The following is a 20,210-nucleotide window of genomic DNA, read 5'->3' as shown; positions in this document are numbered from 1 at the left end:
AAAAGAGAATCGTTCCTAGATGGAGAATATTACCACTGTGTGTCTGATGCATGCCTTCGGATGCTCCAAACAGCTTCTTTGCTCTTGAGGCAAAAGACTGTCACACAGCAAAACTGAAGCCTTCAACTCCTTTGTTTTGACGTGCTCAGCTGGCTCTCCTGATGTCTCTGACTGCAGTATTTCTCTCACCACATCTTGCGAGGATCCTGAAATAGCAGCAACATGGGAGTCCCTCAGGCTCCTGAACTCAGAGCTCATATGCCAGCAGCTGCACGTGCCTTCCTCTCCTCGCCATTGCTTCCGTGCTCTTTTGCTCTCACCACCACCACCATTAGGCTCCCAGGGAAGTTTCTGCTACTAATCCAGGAAATCCAGAAGAGTAGGCCGCTACCAAGCACGTGTGACATTTCCCTCTGTGACTTACTGAGAACATTTTCCAGGTCCATCTCTAAAGGAGCTCATTTGCCCTGAGCTAGCCACCAGCTTCGGTCTGAATTTCTAAGTTCACAGTGGTTTGGCCAAGCCTGCCATCATAAGCAACAACCAAGCCTTATCTGTGGCCATCTGTGGAGACACTTCTTTCCATTCCACGATTCTATCATTCCAAATGATGCCCATTCCATAGCTTAACTTTATTTTCTGGCTATAAACTAAATGAGAGTGACAATAAAACATTGCATATTGCTATGTTCCCTTACCGCAAATGGGGAGCCCTTAAACAGAGCGGGCAAATAGAAATCAGGCCAAGAGTTATACAAAATAAGTCAAAAAATTAAAAAGATTGACACATGAAGGAGGTAAAGAAATTATAAACACAAAGGAAATGTCATTAGATCCATGCAGAAGTGGACAAGCTAAACAGCTTTAGATATCTTGCTCACTCTAAATCCCTCCTCATTAAACAGTACCTGAAAAGAAAGCTTCCTTTCCTCAGCAAGCACATTTACTTCTTGAAAAATGTTACCACAAATTGCACTATTAAAGTCAATAAAAAGAAGGCAGTTGATTCACTGGAACAAGTTTTGGATTTTTGATGAGCGTCTGCTGCTCAAGCTGCTAATGGTTTGGAACTAATTTCCTGATAATTCTTTTCTGTGCTTTCAGTGACTGCATTTATCACCTTTTCCTCATTCCTGAGCTATCTGACATCACCCAGTACATCACGTGCTGGGAACAGAAAGGTTGAAAAATGAAATTGAGTATTACTAAGGAGAGCCCCCATGCTTCTATTCATGCAGGATACAGCAGCTCCACAGAGTTGCACTACATTACATATTTGCACATGGCTATTTGCTCTTTACAGGAAACACTCCTCTCACTTCACCAAGTTTTGCTGTTAATACAGATCAGCCAAGGGAAAACAGGAAGGAGCTGAAACAGCACAGAGCCACGAGCTCACCAGGGACAGTCCCGCATTGAAATGGTGGTGAGACCATGTGCTTCGGGACAGCAGGAGCAGCCTCACCATGCACCAAGGGCTGCCACAGCCAGGTCACCTTGTGCCTGGGCTGTATGCTCTGCTTCGCAGCATCCACTTCAGCTGCCAGAACTAGTTAATAAATTGCGAGTAGACTTCAGACTTGAAATTTTGCAGGGATGTTTAGACTGCAAACTTGCACAGTAACATACTTCTGGCTCTGAACAAGACTGTTAAAACCTATCTTGGGTCGTTTATATATCCTCTTTTTCAGTGCGAGACCTGCCATCTGCCTACTGCCACTTGCCAGTTCTGCTGCCATCTCCCCAGTTACAATGCCGCTACCACACTGCAGACAAAACCCCCTTGAATTTCTACACACTGTATTTAGACTGCTGCCTGATGAGCAGTGAGGCAGGGGGAGGACGACTTCACCATGTATCCCCCAAGTAACGGCACTCAAGAACGGCAAAGAGCACCAGCACCCCAAAGTGCAAGTGGGGCATCCCCCTGAGCCAGCTGCGAGATGCTGCCCAGCACCAGCACCTCCAGCCCTGCATCTCCTCCCTGCTTCTGAGACACCAGCCAGGGCCCCCAAGGATATTGACAGTGAAGGACAATATTCAAAGTGCCTACATTTTTCAGAGGTGCTGAGCTTTCCACAATGGGTTCATTCTCATCTGGGGCCCTCAGCAGACCTTCAAACTAAGTAAGCCCCCAAAGTTTATCCATACAAACCATGCCCTAAAGGAGCATGGCTAAGGGTGGGGGCTGAACTTCTCACAGATTTGCCGAGCTGTGGAAGCAGCACACAAAGCAGCAGCAGCTATGCATTCCAATTGAGCCTTGATGGACCCAGCACAGCTAATGCCTCTCGCTCCTTCGTCACCTGCCTGGACCCAAAGGTGAGCCGCAGTTTGTTGAAAAACACAGATATTTTGAATTAAAAAAATACCTTCCAGGAACAATCCCACAAACAGAATCAGGGACTCAGATTTGTTGTATTCAAAAGCCTGTGAGTAAGCTGTCGTGACACCAGAGCTCCAGCATTGCCTTAGTAATTCCATTCCCACTGCAGGGTGCTGTTTATCTCATTCCCTGTGCAATATAAAAGCCATTTTCTGCAGTCAAACTCTACATTACAGATGGTGATTTCCTCCTTTATCATGAGCCTGCTAATAGACTATCTCATATCAAGGCAAAGCACGCAGCTGAGTTATGAAAGAGGTGGTGGCAAACCAACCCAACGCAAGCAATGAAGGGCCCTCTCACAGGATTCGGTTCTGTTTGTGAGGGCCTGGCTCCAAAGGCAGGCTGTACATCACTGTGATGGCACTGCCTGGGCTGTTCTGATTTACTGGGGAGACTGAGAGGCAGGAAATTGGTGCAGCAATGATATAGTAATGTACACACTCCCCCAGAAGCTTCTAAATATGAAAATGTTTAAAACCATGTTTTTGATAAGCATGACAAATCACAAAGAGTCATTACAGCGTTATTAGAGGAAGCTTTTCAAATGCATTGATTAGATTAGGAATAATGACTTGGACCTAAAGATGTAAACCTCTAATCTCATCATCACTAATGACCTCCTGAAATAACAGGGAGGAAGTTAGCATCTTCCTTCAGGGTGGAGACAAAGCCCATGGGATGCACCAGCAGCTCTCTCTTGGCTTCACTGCCAAGTGGGTAAAACCCACTGCAGAGACACGGAGCATAGAGAACCACATCACAATCGCACATTAAATTGCTTCAGCTACCTGGGATTTCAGCCACTGTTTGAAATCACTGAGCTCTGTGCTCCAGTAAATATTGAAACACTTATTTTAATTAAAAAGCAGCTTACATGAATCATTAACTGTTACTGTGCATGCTCACAATGAAGTGCACCGAAAATTAAATACGTGCAGCCTGCTATCAGCTTCTCCACACACATGGTGCACACCTTCTGATGGAGAAGCAGCATGCGAGCACTTTGCACACCTAACTGGTAATTCCCAGAGACCACCACGCAGCAGGGAGCCAGCTCTTAGGCAGTATGAGCTCCCCTCTCTTCTCTCACTTAAAAGTGCAGACCTCTTACAGAGGAAGAGCTCAAGGCTTGGGTCGCCTACCCCTTACCTCCCTGATCAACATCAAGAACACATCGACCACCAAGCAGGCCAATCTGCAACCTGCATTTGGGAGCGTCATTGCCTAGATTATGGAGACAAACCTGAGGTGAAAGGCAAAAATACAAAGAAAGATGGCTGTACATCTTCTCAAATGCTCTTGTGTGTCCTGGAGGTAGATGGTGTTTGTTCTGCTCCTTGCCATGGCCGAGATGATCTCTGGGACAACTGCCACCTACACTCACAAATATCCACATATGCGCAGCAGATGGAAGGAGAGTAAAGCACACTCCTTGTATCTTGCTTCCCTGGGAACCAAGTACCTGAGTTTATGATAATTTAACTGAATTAAAAAGGATCTTTTATCACACTGGCTCCTATCCCCCTCCCACCCCAGATTTTTATCCTTTTCCCCCCCTCCTGCTCTGTGAAAATCTTCAAACGAGGAAGAATGAAATGAAGATACACTGTTTTGTCAAAATACAGAAAGTAAACTGGGGGAACAGTGGATTGTTCTTTATTGCCATCTTAATGTTCTCTGAAACACCAGCAAAAATAAAAAAATTGCTGATGGAACAATTTATTTAATAAAGGTCACATCTTTACATTAAATATTACTAGGAAAAACCACAATAGCAAGCAGTGCATCACTGAGAAACAGAATTATCTGAGCGCTTTCCCCCACTGTCTTTCTTCTATGCAGTTTGAAGATTTATGTACTTCTCTTTTGCACAAGGACTACATCCTAGGATAATGCATGATTCATTCATTTGTTCATTAAACTTCACCAGCGTAGCTTCATCTGTCAGGTAAATGGAAACACATTCAGGCAATATACTGCTGTGCATTAACCCTATTCCTGCCTGCCTCACCGTGACAGCTCAAATCTAAAAAAGAAGCCTCACCCCAAACACTGATGATGCAGCTTAATCTCCCCTCAAGACCCAAAATCAAGCAGCCTTCTGGAGCCCTGCATTACAGCATTCTATATGATGAAAAAAAAATGTTTCTGAAGCTCCATGATGCAGGAGATGCCAGGGGCTTGCTGGCTACGTACACCTTAGCAAGATCAGTGGTCTTGTGCACATGCCGATACACTCCATGGACACAAAGCAAAGAAAATATCATGGATGTATTTAGGAACATGAGAGAATGATTCACATTGCACATCTTACGCAAATTTGGTCTAAACGTCCATAGAACTAATTACTCAATAGTTACTATCATTTATTTTTTTTCTTTAACTGTAATTCTAGCTTCAAAGTGTGAGTTCAGTTGCTTTTTTCCTCCCCTTCCTTTGCTCTAGGAATAAGTATTCTATTATTAGCCTGTATCTGACATTACATTTGTGGTGTGTGCAAACATTGACGGTTGTTGGTTTTGTTTTGCTATATTAATCTCTTCTCTGTTCCAACAACTAGGAATCACATCTTATAAATATGCTGCATTACACGCAAAATATTTAGAGCAAACAAAAGAAAAACACTGGCTACCCACATACATTAAACATATGAGAGTAAGGAGAAAATAATACATGTTGATGCAGCTGCAGAACATTATGATAATTGAGTCTGACCTGCACTTCAAGCCACCGAGTCTCAGCCTTTTTCCATATTTTTTTGTTCTTTATCTTTTTTCCATTGTAAATAGACTTCATTTCCAAGCTCTCCCTGTCTTTATTTTTTCTCCTGAACTCACTTCTGAGAGACTTAATGAGAGCAGAAAATTGATCAGCAGTAAAATTTATACCTTATTTGAAAGCACATGTTTCTCACAAGTCTTCCTTGTAGGCAAGCCCTTTCTTCTATAAAAACATTAGAAACAGTGAGGAGACAGACACAGCAGTGTGGGGCATTGGCGCAGGATGGGATCATTCAGCTTCCACATGAAGATTTGTTCAAGCTCCTTGCCAGTACAGGATAAACCACCAGAAATATAACTGCAGCTGCAATTGCTAGAAACCACAACTGACCTGTGATCCCTCTGTGAGCCACAGCTGGACTGCTGCTGTCCAACTGGCATGTGTCATCACAGTGAGGGGAGGGTGGCCAGCAGTAGATCAGCATTGCAAGGCAGCACTCACATCTGAACCTGCATGGGCAGCTGCACTACTCCCCTATAAGCTGCCTGATACATGTCACTTTGGTTGTTTATATATGGCAATAGGTAAAACCCACCTACCAAAAAAAAACCCCACAACTCAGCAGTGACAGCACGTGAACATCCTCTTCCTGTTTTGTAAGTCACTGATGTAGAGCAGTCAAATGTGACTTTCTTCTTTATGTGTCTCAAGAAACTGTAGGGGGTGAGCTTTCGATGAGCCTTTGGCTCCTACAAAAAACTACAACAGAAGTTAACTGCTAAACCTTACATTGATTTCAACATACCAACTCGTGTGGCCGCTGTATGGGGAAAAGGGAAGCAGGGCAGGAATCTCATGCCTGGGACAAATCCCTACCAAAAAGTGCTAACCTACCTGCATGGTCTTGGTGCCAAAGCCAACAAAACCATCAAGGTCCTTACCTTGAGCACGCAATTCCACGCATCATCAGGAAGATTCACTGTCAAATCCATTAACACGACCAAATACAACAAAAAGGTTATCACAGATGAGCACTCAAGACACCAAGCTTACATCTCTATAACTGTACGCTGCCATTGGCAGCCAGATGCGTTTCAGCACATAGCTGAGATACTTGGCTCCCCTTGGGTCATGAGCTTCCAGTGCTCCATGCAACTGCACCTAAATGTGAATCCCTGGGAAAAGCATGATGCTCAATTCTCGTTTGATTTTATTTAATTAAAGATAAGTATGAAAACAACAAAAACATAGAACAATCAGTGTTTAAAATCAAATCTTCAACCCACTGTAGGCCCCCCCCCCCCCCCGTTCAAACACAGGTTTTCTTTTTTGTCCTCCAGAGCTGCCAGCTCAAAATGAATTCATAGCCCCATCCCAGAAAGGTGATGTTAACTACAGAGTAACAAGAGGGGCGCACCAGAAATAAGGCACATCTGGCAAAATACACTGGGATGTAAGCTAGGGAACTTGCAACTATAGGATCTGAAGAAAAAAAAAAAATCTATTTAAAACTCTTCCTTTTGTTGTTACTGGTATTACCACCATAGAAAATGGCTAGTAAATACTTGTCTGATGGCAGCATCCAGGTTTTACAGCTGGAGTTGCACAGAACCACATTGGTACAGCATGAATGAAGAGAGGCAAAAGCTGGCCTAAGGGCCTTACTATTAATACTGCATTATTCCCATTTCTGATAAAACCAAACACTCTGAATATATATACTGGCTCATCAGTTAGGTTACTCACATAAAATAACTTTTCAGCTAAACACAAATTATAGAGAACAGTAAATTACACAGTTTGAAGCAAAACCTCATAGTAGCAGAGATTTTCTTGTCCATATCACTGTATGCATTTTTGGTGAATGGGTGTTTAAGCCATTTCCCACACTAGGCAAAAATCACTTTTAAGTCAAGGAGGGAAAGAGCTCATGAAAAAAAATGGAAGTATATCTATTAATTGTAAATAAGACTCAAGATGGGCATTAAATAAACTAATTTTATCAGGCTTCATTCATCTGTAATTCTCACTGGGACCCTAAAAGGAAAGCGGGTGGGAAGCGGCTTCAAGCGCCTTTCAGCTTCCCACTGATGTACTCTAAACAAAAGGTTCAAGGTTTCTGTTCAAAGTGCAACAAACCCAGGAGGACTTCACACAGGGCGATGTCTCCTCACTGTTCCCACGAGCCCTTCCCCACTCGCAGTGCTGCAGCTGTGGGAGCCGAGTGCTTGGCTTCACCCCCAGCTGTCACATCAGAGCAGGGGCAGCCCAGCCTGAGGCCCGTGGCTCATGTCACCCATCAGAGCAGCCTTCCTGACACATGGCATGGCATTTGTACTGCAGTTAGCATCTGCACTAGATCTTTTAAACCATTTGCTACATTTTTATAATAGTTTATAAGAAACAAAAATAGAGGTTTGGCATTGAATTGGGCTATGATGACTAACCTATAAACAATTTTCCATGCCTCCACTTTGACTGCATCAAGCAGCAACCTGGTCCCTTCAGCAAAACCAGTGTGCCCACAGCCAGCATCTCGGGAGAACAAGCAGCTCTCACCCAGCAGCAGCGCTCCTGCAAGACCAAGGCAGCCTGGCCTCCCTGCTCCAAGGAGAGCAAAGACAAGGACATCTGGTTTCCCTTCACACACGATTAAATGCAGCCCGCATGCAAGCCAGAGCTTCACCAGGCACTGATGCCAGCCCACAGGATTGCACCTTTGGGAGATGTGGGCATGGCTCCCACTCATCTGCTGTGGAGTACACGGGGCTTTTTAGGACTAGCAGGCAAAGCAGGAGCCCAGCCCTGCCACTGTGCAGCACTCGGGTAACAGCTGCTCCGTGCTTCCTGGGGCTGCATCCAGCTGCTCGCACCGAGACGCCTTGCTCCAAGTCTGCTCAGAGGGAGATTTGCCAAGGGCAAGGCAGCTGGCAAAAGCCAGTAAACCCTTCAGCTTGAACTAACAGAGATCCTGCTGGGCCCTTTCGGCTCTGATGGTGGGTCAGATAAAGAGCCCTGCACTCCAGGTAGCTCATAAGTAGAGATTAAAGCAATGCAGTCAGTGAGACAGCTTCCTTCTATTTGACTGCTCAGGTGGAACTATTTATCCTCCAGATTAATTTCTGCCTTTCTTCACTTATTGGAAGAAGCTGAAAAATGGTCTCAGTCGGGAGGCACTGGGGTATCTGGGCATGAAAAAGGGGAGAGCTGCAGTCAGAACAGACATATCGCCTAAAAACACACCACAGCCGGGCAACCCCACAGCCCCTTCTTGTGCTCAACCTGTGGAGGAGGGCAGCTGACAGGATGGGAGCACTCCCTCTATATCCACAACCAGCATTACCAGGCACTGATTACCAGAGCTGTGATGCAAATGATTAAAAAAAGAGGCAAGTAGTTGAACGATCATTTTTGTTGTGTTTTCCGAGTCCATCCACATTGATCGTGGAGGTCCATCTGACTGGGGGATTTTCTTTGCTCCTTGCAAATGTGGCTTTGATTGGCGAGGGAGCACGAGACAAGCATTAGCAGTATGCTTCATTAAACTTGGTCAGTAATGCAATACAGCAGCCAGAAGAGTCAGCTGAGATGCGAGAACAGCAGGAGGAGATACTGCCAAGATGACACTCCTGCGCTATCTTTCCTCCAAGTGCATCCTTTCCTCCAAGGACACTCATGACCTACCCCAGCTCTACAGATAGTCATCTTTCATGTCAGCATGGAAAAAATAGCACCCATTGACATTCATAGACGCTTGCTGAACATTTATGGAAACCTAACGGTGAATGCAAGAACAGTGAGGTGGTGAGCGGTGCGTTTCAGCAACACTGCCATCACAGCAGCTAAGAAACAGTGGATCATCTCCACTGGTGCAGATTTTTATGACTACAACATGCAAGTTCTTGTTCATCACCAGAAAAGAATGCACAGCTAACAGTGCTGACTATGTTGAAAAACAGTGTTTTGTAGCTGGGAATTTGCTCTACCAAATAGTATCTTTTGTAGTTACCATGCAAATAAATAGGAAAAACTACTTTTGGAGCAACCTATGTCAATGATTTTCTTCAGAAACATTGTTTGTTCTTCCAAGCTGAATAGCTGATAACTTAGCATCTCTAATGCACTGAAAACATTTGCTGCAGAGTCCCCCCAAGCACCTACTCCCTTCAGCACAGTCTGAGATTTCCATTCCTGCACCAGCAATCACAAGAACAAAATAAAGAAATTTATATCTCTGATCTACAGCATCTTTGCTGCCTACTATACACCTGTGCAGCACCTCAATATATTTGCACTTTTACATTTACTTTAAATTCTTTGCAGATCATAATTCTCAATTACTTCCTGTAGAGAAACTTTTGTCTTTCAACCTGACCATCTTCCATGCTATGATGGCTAAGTACAACAACTGAGCCCTGAGGTCAGATTATAAAAACTTATTTCAAGATCATGCATAACAGAAAGCATCAGCTCACAGCAGGAGCCCATGTGAACGATTAAAAAGACAACAGTGAAGCCTTTCTCAGCTGTAAAGAGGCAGTTCACGTTATTTAAGACTATTAAGCACATTGCTTCTGGTTTGCAGCTTGAAATTAAGACAAGCACAGTTTGCCAATGATTATCTTTTTGCTTTTTAAAACAAAAAGTAACTTCTGGTGAACTGTAAAGTTGTGACTGTTGATTTGGGCTCACGCAATATCAGCAGGCTGTTCAGTGCTAACCTTTGCCTAACATGGTCATCTTCTGCCATGCACTTCACCTTCAGCTGCCCCTTTTGCAAAAAGCTACGGTATGATTATTATTATTATCCTTGTTATCCTCAATACGCTTCAAACTTACAGAATCCAGCCACAACAACTCCTGAATCTTTCATCTTCCAGCACTCAATTCCTATGAGAGCCAGAAGCAGAGATTTTCCCCTAAGCTGTCTCCACTCTGTGTTTATCTGGAGCTGCTGCACTGCTCCCACGGACCAGAGAGCAGCCAGGGTAGGGAAGGTTTCTTTAATTAGTGTGTGACACTGAGATAGTCTTGGAAATGGAGAAGACTTCCTCTCATTCTCTGTTTCACAGCCTGTCCCCAAGTCTCTAATTATATATACTCACACCTCCACACAGAATTTAACGGGAATGGAAGCAGACTGTACATCTGCAGGCAACAGACAATTTTTCTCTAAAATGCAGAGTTAAGTAAAACATCACTAGAAAAAGGAATTCCAGGTGGCTTTAGAGTTGTCTAAAGTCTTAGCATACACTTTGAAATAAGCAGCTCCTTTTCACCTATATATATATACTTTGAAGAGTTTGCAATTAAAAACCCATTGAGAAAATGCTGTCTCTAAGCTGGCTAAGATCTTCACCACTCTGCTCATTCCAATAGATCAGCATATAATAAAAATACTTTTAAGTGCAGAAAAAAAAAACATTAAAAATATTTCAAGTCTTTTAATTGAAAGTTTAGGGGAGAGCAATTCTTCACGTACCTAACTACCATGGAAATCCCTTACTTGTGAGTTCTAATATAAGAATAAGACGCTTCAGCAACATCAAAAAGCCCATTACAGTCAAAATTCTGAAGAATCACTTGCTTTGCTGTGAGCAAAATAAAAGCCACACGTTTCTTCTAACAACTGACTCCTGACAGATGATTTACTAATATATATTTTTAAAATATTATAAGAATTTATTTTTTCATCTAGAAGCACTTAAAGGAAGAGGCACTGAATAAATTGCTCAGCCAGCTATGCATCCATTTCCTGATCATCTGCGACAGGGCAAACTCCTACCAAATCTGAAGCAGGTTTTCACTGCAGAAGCCAGGGCCAGCATCACAAAGACAATGAATGAGCACGGCTGCAGCACTCACGCTGCACTGCAGCCAGATATGGCACACACAGGCTGACTATCTGCCCCTTGTCTTTTCATGGAAAAGGTCAGCACAGCCTTGTGAGAAGACTGGTCATCCTGACACAAGGCAGAGAGCTGCAGGTTCAAACTACCCGCATGAGGGTAGAGGAAGATGTAAAACTCACAACTGCCCACTCAGGTTTGAGTCATAAACTTTGCAAGTTTGTTGGGTTGGTGTGTTTTTAGGTGATAAGTTACGTAGATCCAATTTTCTCCTCTTCTCCAAAGAGCCTGTCTGCTGCAAACTGAAGGACTGTCACTGCTGTGTTACTCAAGTGACTGCAAGGTAGAGGCGCTCACATGGAACTCTGCAAGCCAAAACACACTGCCAGTGCCATTAGTTTATACAGAAGGGTCAACTGCAGTTCTGTAAACACAGTTTACCTACAGGTCCAAAGTCATGAAGTGAGCTGGAACATCCATCTCCTAACTGCAAATCGCATCGTAATCTCACAAACAGGAAATGAAACTAAAGCCTACAAATAAATCGTATTTCAGCCACTAGTCAAAACACTGGACATTTCTTCCCAGAACCTCTGGCCTTTAGTCCATATCTCATGGAAAATAAGGATTCAAGGGATTTCTGCTTCGGATCACATTTTCCTCTCCTATGCAAATCAGCACCTCCCCATACCAAACCTTCTGAGGACCCAGAAAAGAACACAACACAGTGCCCTGGGGCGCTCAGCTGGCTCTCTCTGTTCCTCCCGCTGCAGGATGGAGCTGGTCCTACTGCGTTTTGCTTAGGAAGCATCCTGGCCTCCGGCGCTCCCACCTGGGTAGGCAGCTGCTGCTCTCCCTCATTGGGATTTCTTTCCAAGAATTTTATCACTTGCAAGGAAACGTGCTCTGTGTAAAAGCTTGCACAGAGGTGTTGATTAGCTAGATGTCACTCATTTCACACAGCCTTTTTTTCTAGCTTGCATCTGCACGAGCATCCTGGGAGGCTGATGGATGCATGATAGGAGTTCTTATGAAACAAGCCAAATGTTTACTACAAAACATAGGGAAATGGTTGTAAGGAAAAGCTGCCCAGAAGGCAGACAAATGCAGGGCTGGGGATGCAGAGAAGAATACAAGGGCTGTGCAGCTCAGGGTCTGTGCACCAGGCACCTCCCAGGGCACACGGAGCAACCAGACTGCTGGCAGGTATTAGGGCATGACCAACGGGCAGCTACAACACACAGCAACAGCAGGGGAGGAACGAAGTGGCCCTCTGGCAAAACAAAGAAGGGGCTGTTCTGCTGTGCTCATTCACATGAACTTTTGACAGATTAATCTCTTAACCCATCCATTAAGAAATAGGAAGGAACAAAAAAATGTTTCAGTTAACAAGATACACCACGGTACAGACCACAAATATATCACTTAGCTGCTGGAGAAAGAACAATTGACATACTAAGCACTCCACTGCACAGAATATTAAAACTCTGCGGAGAAATTAAATTTTATATTTTGTTTTATGCAAATCAGCAAAAACAGTTGAAATAGGATTTTTGCTTTCAGAAAGTAAGAGCCACACACCTTAGCCCACATATGTCCTTACTAAAACTAAAATCCACAGCTGGAGATGAAAATACTCAGAGCCTTAGGAAGTCAGGTACACACACACAGCACAGCAACCCCCAAGCCTCTGATACCAAAATGACTGCTATACAGCAGAAGCCAAGAGAACAGTCTCCCTCTCTTAGGTTTAAAGCAGAGCATGAATACGCTGAAAACACAGCAAAATTCAGAGATTTGGCAGTACTGAAGTGTTTTGAAGCTCCAGAAAAAACATCCAAACCTTCAAGCATCTGAGTGACTCTAAAAACTGAATTTTGCCCAGAATCCCCTGCAAATGAAAGGGTGATCTGCTTTACGTCCAAAACCAGCAGCAGTCACGCTCCCCTAGAAGACACAGAGCAACAGATTTGCAAGAGTAGGGACACATCAGTCTGATCCACTTGCTTTTCTCCTAATTTATCTCATAGTGTATGCTCACCTTTGAACAAACATTTCTGGTTTTCTGTGCAAAACCTTCCCTATTAGGATCTTACAGTGGAACGTAAGAGTTTTGGTATGCTTGATTTCAATATGTTGGGCTAAAAGAACATCATGTAAGGCAAGCATGGGGTTTGCTGCTGCCACTGTCCTTGCTCCACCACACACCCCAGGAAGATCTTATAGCCTAAGCAGCTCTCTGCATTCGAGAGGATGCTCTCAAGTTGCCCCGCTCTTCCCCAGTGAAGGTCTTTTAAACCACTTTCAAGCACTCACAAAAGCTGTGCATCTGCCTACAAACCAATACAGCACACAGCACGTCCCCTGCTGACATGACCAAGGCTTTTTCTAGTGTCACTCTCCCAAATGCATCCTGCAAATGTATCCCTGGCTTAAGCAGCAGGTAGATCTGCAACCCTAGCAGAAGCTGGATGGCTACTGCTGAAAGAAACCCAAAGCCCACGTCAACAGAGGCCAAACATTTAAAATGCATTCACTTTTTACAGGGATGTACTCTGTAGCATCACTTAGAAAAATGTGCTATTAAATACCTACCACTGAGCAATTCTGCATTGACAGATATGTCATTCTTGTTTCAGCCTAAACAAAAGAGACTTTTTTACTCTGTCAACAAGGTGAATAAACTGGAACATAGCAATTATCTGAGCATACAGAACTTGTTCTGCTCCAGTCACCTTTTGCAACCACAGCAAAAGCAGAGTGTGACAGAATGTTAAGATCAGATCTTCAGTGTTGAAAGATGATTCACAGACTACATGCCTGATAATTGTAGGAACTTCCATCAGTACTGAAGTGAAACGTTGACCTTCTTGAAATCACAGGAAATTGCACTGAGGATTTCAGCATGTCCAGGACACATCTCTTCAACATCACTGAGTGGCACAAGTGGTGGCACTGATATTATCTCTGATGGGCTGCCCTGAACAGGTCAAATCTCATCACCTGCTTCCATTCCAAAGAAGTTTTGTTTATCAAGTGCCCCTGTGCCTTTATTTCCACAGCCATAATGAGACGCGTGTTCATTGCAAATCCCACCACAAGAACAGCATAAAAATGTATATATATACATATGGAAATCAAAGATACCAAAGAACACATTAATGGACCAAATCTCATTCAAAATAATCTGCAGCTCCGAGCTCATATGCAGGAACATGATGCTGTTCTGTCAGCCAGGTTTCAGACCTCATTTCAGCCACACTGCTGCTGACCCTGTTGCAGCAGCACATATCACATGTGGACAAGGGCCACTTGCAGCCCATGGAAGTTGCACCTGCAGATAGAGCAAGAAGAGAGATTCAAATAGTGGGAGAATAGCTGCCCGTTTTTGCTCTCACTGCTGTTCCTGATGCAGCAGCAAATGTGCAATGTGATGGTTAAAGCACTCCTGCACAGACAGCACAGCTTGCAATGGAGCTCTGCAATACAGAAGTTCTCTTCCTGATGGCAGAGGATGCGCAGGCCAGCTCTGGCATCAGCAGATGACAGCACTGCAGAGACAGCAGCAGGGAGGAGGCAGGTGACAGAGGAGGCACTGCAGAACAAGCTCTCGCACACTGCACATGGACAGGTAATTTGAATGCTGCACTGAAAGGCAAGGGAAGCCTCACAGGATTCAATGTAATCTATTTTACCAGTTTACCTAACTGGAAACAATAAGGGGGATCTGTTCATCTCCTGTGGAGATTAAGTGAAATTACAGCCTATGAGTTGGATTTAAAGTAGCTAAGCAAAGCTTGCTGATTAAGGGTGAGTTGCATCAGGCACTGAGGTGTTTAAAAGGAGTTTAAGAGGCCATACTTGTCAGTGGAGAGAACCAAAATAATTAATCATCCCTCATCTCTCCATGTGGCACAGCACAGAAAGTACTGGAATGTCAGGACTCAAGTGGGAACTGTATGGGAATAACCTACGTAATACATGATGAAGTTACTTTCTGAGTAACACAACATACCTTATTTTTATCTGGAACAACAGGTTAATAGAGCCTGCATACAGATCTGAAATCACTATGAAGGAGAACCACAGCAGTGGCAGAAGACAGAACTGACAGTTAAGGGCTCTAGTCAAAGGAGGATGAACTAAAGAAGAGCACCAACCACTGATTGAGCTGGAATCCACCAGTCTCCCTGTTAGCAAAGAATAAGTTACAGTTGAGCAGGCACTACTGTGAAGGTCTATCCCATAGCTTCTCCAGGGCTGTCATTTGGGGGAGCCTGTCACATCCCTCTGGCTCAGAGGTGTGGAAAGCACTAGGGGGGGAGAGGGAGGAGAGAAATTGTTCTTCAGATTTATCTCAGATTTCATAGGATCCTCATTAGTCTTACACACACACAAGAAGTCTCCCTTGCTTACTCCAACATGGAAGATAAAGACTGAGCATGGAACAAAAGACCCAAAAATAAATAGATAATGTATAAGCTCCATTTAAGTTAACTTTCTTGGGGGGAGGGAGAAGAGGAGGAAGGGAATATGTTAAAGATAATAGAAGGGGGGTGTCTTTCCTACGAACCAAAGCCAGCTCATGCCCAAAAGATCATTTCCACATGCATGGAGAAGTGATGGCTTTATTACAAAACAGCAGCTGCCAAGTCTGTTCCAATATTATAATCACTCCGTTAATCACAAATCCCTATGACATCTGAGCTATGTAACTTTTTTTTTTTAAGAAGCTTTAGAAATAAAGGCTTTTGCTATTTTGTCTACACCATATTTTAGTTAAACTGATGAGTCTGCTGTAGTTCCTTTACTCATTAATGCAGCCTACATCCCAAACCAAACCCTGCTCTAGAAGCCTTGGTTCCTGCATATTTAGGAGCTGCGTTAACCAAGAGAATGCTGAAAATAACAATAAATTTTACTCTTTTGAACTCATTAAAACACCTAACAAGAAAAATGATGCTTACAGCAGTAACTGGTACCATATTATTGTTGCTGAAGACAGACAGAGCTTATTCCTAAGTACAACAAACGCTTTATCAGCTACTCTGGCCCCAATTCAAAGAACCAGCGTGTTGTTCACCCGCCAGGAAAAGTGACAGGATTTGTACAGCCTGCAAGTGCCTAAATGTTGTATTTATCCTACTGAAATGCAAAGCCATACAGAACACAATCCTCTTCTTGCTGGGGTCGGTACAGCTGTTGAGTCAAATGGAAGCAAATGAAACTTGGCTGCCTCTACAGTGGCAGTACAGTCAAGGGGACCTGTTGTATTCAGATCTTCAGGAGTGAAAACAAAGTGACCTGGGTTGAAAACCCATATATACATCGCTTAACATCTCCTCAGACAGGATAGGTGTGCAATCACACTGCACTGCAACCACCAATGGCCGCACGTGCTGTCAGCAAACCATTCCCTGTTAGGTTCTGTCATGTACACATCCTGAAGCAGCCGTACCATGACTGCCATTCAGACCTCTGTGGACAGTAATGAAACCAGGAGCCCTAACCAGGGTGTTGATCTGCTATTCTTTTTGTGCAGAAGCACTTCTGTAGCAAAGCCCACTGCACCTACTGCGGTACAAACTGGCAGATGGCAGCAGGGAGAGTTCTGAGGAACATTCAATCAACCTGAACTGGAACAGAGACAAAGGCACACATCTCATCACCCTGAGTTTAATACATTGTTTTCACCTATTAAATTAAGGAAGGGCAAGGTACTTCCCCATACTCATAGAAATGGTATTAAATTATGCATTCAGAACTAATTATCTGATATGCAGTTTAAACTCTGTCATTATGTATGTTGAATAAGGAGAATGCAAAACGTAGCTCTAGGGCAAACAAGACAGACACAGTACAAGCATGAAAGCCAAACTTCTCCTATAGCACCACAGTGCTGGGCACCTACCCGCAGCATGGGACAGGACAGGCCATTGCCAGGGCTGCTGTATGCTTGTAGGTATGGTGTCTGTCACTGCTCTCAGCAAGCCCTGTATGGCCTGGTGTCTCCTCTTCCATTCCCAGCTGGCAGAATACTTGCTGGAGGGCATAGGGAAGCATTAGCTCCTAGCACAAACACAGCTGTTTCTTGCACATCCACATATACAAAACAATTGCTGCATTTGTTATACACAGCAGTGCCAAGTCCGCCTGGTCCTCCACATCCTGCCACTGCTTTCTTTTTTTTTTTCAAGTCAAGATTAGAAATCTTGAAAGCTTGAAAGAGCAGCAATTCTTTTGTAACCTGGAGAAATTTTTCAAGAGAAATGGTGAAATCAGGCTTCCTCTGTATTTAACAGCCACAACTGGCAAGGACTAAATGGAAACAAAGCAGCACCAGGAATCCTCTGCAGCTGGGTGGGGATGCAGAAGCATGCCCTCCATCCCCCCTTTCCTAATTACTCAGGAATTCCCATTCTGAATTGCTCCTGGAAGAAGTCACCACTGCCTAATCAGGCTGTCAGTGGCTCCATCCCAATCCTTGTCAGCCACTAGCACCTCCCCTCTCCACATATGCAGCCACCACAGGGCCCTGGTGGCTCACCTGTCCCAGCAAGGGACAAATGCTTCCCTGGGGGGTGAATTCCACAGGAAAAAAGCAACTGTGGTTTCCCTCATTTACACAACAGTGCAGGATGGATGCTGTGCTAAAAATGCTGGCAAGCTTCAAAATTAAAATAAGTTGTGCCTTTCAGAAGGGTGAAGGCAAGCTCCAGAACTCACTTTGTCCAAAGTAGTCCAAGTAACTGTCCAAAAGGATGTTGTACCTCCAAAAAGATGCCTTTTAAAGTCATAAACAGGCTTGCAAATGCCCGCTTATTGTCACAATTAACATGCATTTCATTAATAATCTGACCAAAGAGTGGGTCACCAGAATTGTTTGTTCTATCATGGTTTACGGTGTGGGTCCAAATGGCTACAGACAATTGGATTACAGCGAGACTACATTGTAACAGGGACTGCAGAGAGGTACAACTGCCAAGCAGCAAAACTAGCCAAGTTCCATTAATCACTGACAAAACATCCTGATGCTAAACGCTCCACATTCATCTTTCCCTGAGCTTTTCACTTTGCTGTTTATTATAAACAGAGCTTGGCTCCAGGATCTCAGTAAATTCCCATACATAGCTACATTTTTCAAACTGTCACCTCACAAATGTTCCTCTGTATTTACATTATGCACGTTACGAAGATTTTTAATTATTCTTCCATCACAACAAATGAGCTCACAAGAATTCAGACAGACAGCAGGCATTAGTGCACTAAGCAGCAGTAGCTATTTTTTTCTTCAGCATGCAAAACTTTCCAGTTCAGAAGCTACCAGAACATCTTGCTGCTCCCTGCCACTTGCAGGAACCCCACCTGGGAAACACTAAACAACAGCTCTCTGCTGATGGTCTCCGTCTGCTTGTAGAAGAACTTCGCCCTTCTTACAGCTGGAACATTGGCAAGACCATACAACCATCCATTTCAGTGTACTGGAAAGCAGTATTTTTAAAAGGATGTTCAAGTGTTAAGCATCCTATAGATCCGCTGCAATTACCTTATGACTCACTTCCCAGCGGTGATGTGAATTTTGCACAATTACACTTCTGAACTAGGTAAGAAGATAGGAAATCTCTGGTTTTCTACTGAGCACTAATCTCAACAAAGGCTTCAGATATTTCCTATCGTCTTCCCTTGTCTCCCCAGTACATTATTTGTACCGCCCTTAGATCTTACCTCAGGAAATACCAGCAAGCACTTAATTCTTTTTGTTCCTCCATCTACCCCGCTCAGCACTCCTCTGCCTTTCTCACATCTCCTGGCCCACAGTTACAAGGCTTGACTCATCCAGGTTTCCACAAAGTGACTGCAAACTTGTGCACGTGTTCTGCAAGCTTTTTTCACCCCAGCTCATGAATGCTCCATGATCTCCTCATTTGCTTCAGCTTTTCACATCCACAAAACACTCAGCAATTGCTTACATACAAAAGCATTACATAGGAAAAATATTCCTGAGTTTTAAGGTTGCCAGCACAGTGAGAAGGCAGCTGGAAAGGCGCCATAGGTCACATTCAGCACCTGCTCCCTAAAAAGGCTGAGGACAATCCACTGCCATGTGGGGTAATATTCTGATCAGCTGGCTCTTCACTGCTGATCAGCCTTCAAGAAGGCACTTGGATTCCCCTCATCCACACCACACTTCATCAGATACACATGCCAATCTTTCTGTTCTACTGTTATCAGATTGGCTGGTGAAGCCCAGCGAGAGCCAAAAGATAGTTGAGCTGCAAGGTAAAGGTTAAACTCTAGCCCAGATCTGCCTGTGCACACTTGAAAGGCCTACACCAATCACAACAGATAGCAACACAAAGTACTCCCTGCAAGAGAAGTTTCTGATCCCTGTTAGGTGGATTAGGCCAAATTCTTCCTTAGGGTAAATCTGATCTGTAAAGTTAAATTGAACAAGAGATGAACTTATTGTTATCCAATTATATCATTTTTAGCTACATTTCTGCTTATTCTCTATCAAGACACTGCTCTCTAGTATAGAAGGCAATGACAGTGGGATGAACTGTATTGATCTGCAAACTATCAGTCTGTAAGCTTTGAAAGACTGAAAGACTGATGTGCCACTGGCAACACCATAAAAATTAACAGTGAACTTGCACAGCACGTTCCATAAAACAAGTCATAGTTCTGTGCCGGTGTTCAGAGGCTGACAGGACATTGAACTTTCCCACAGATTCCTTGCCATTCACATGGAAAGCTCAACAATGCAAATTTAAACTCAGAAAGCTGCATCTGTAGATAAGAAGGAAGGTACCACAGTTTCCAAGTCACAGTTTTTTTTAAGGCCTAACCCAGCTAAGTACTTGTGCTCTCAGTATCTCCTAATTCAGTGTGCTGCTTACTGTCCCTGAAACTTAGCCTCCCCCAGAAAGACTCCAGAGTGAGATGGGAGCACATCTTCTCTTTGCTCAGTTCACCAGAGACCTAAACTTCCTGATTTTTCAATAAAGACACTAAAACAAGCAAGCAGCAACTTCTTAAGTCACAACCCTAAAAAGTCAGCTCACTGGAGGACATAGGCAAGCAAATCAACGCACACCAAGGCTATTCTGGTTCACTGTGGTTACTATACTCAGCAAGGCAAAGAAACCTCTTGAAATAATTATTACATCTTTATGAGTCTTCTTCCAAACTAAAATTCAACATAAGGCCTTTTAATTGCTCCCAGAACAAGCACCACAGGGCACAGTCCA

The 20,210-nt window shown here is 43.8% G+C and overlaps 1 protein-coding gene across 11 annotated transcripts in view; it reads right to left on the bottom strand.

Annotated features, from left to right (window-relative positions):
• PLCL1 (phospholipase C like 1 (inactive)) overlaps positions 1–20,210 on the bottom strand; it is a 230,373-nt gene that overhangs the window by 56,309 nt on the left and 153,854 nt on the right. For 4 of the 11 annotated variants that reach the window (XM_048952601.1, XM_048952604.1, XM_048952602.1 and 1 more), the window contains one exon: positions 34–206. The exons of the other annotated variants lie outside the window; for them this stretch is intronic. In XM_048952601.1, coding sequence (XP_048808558.1) covers positions 34–206 — 173 coding nt within the window. The remainder of the gene's footprint in view (positions 1–33; positions 207–20,210) is intronic. 11 annotated transcript variants of the gene reach the window in all.

This window comes from Lagopus muta, chromosome 8 (genome assembly GCF_023343835.1).
Source record: "Lagopus muta isolate bLagMut1 chromosome 8, bLagMut1 primary, whole genome shotgun sequence".
NCBI lineage: Eukaryota > Metazoa > Chordata > Aves > Galliformes > Phasianidae > Lagopus > Lagopus muta.
Note: the sequence above shows the minus strand (reverse complement) of the source record. Positions and strands in the feature narration are given on the sequence as shown.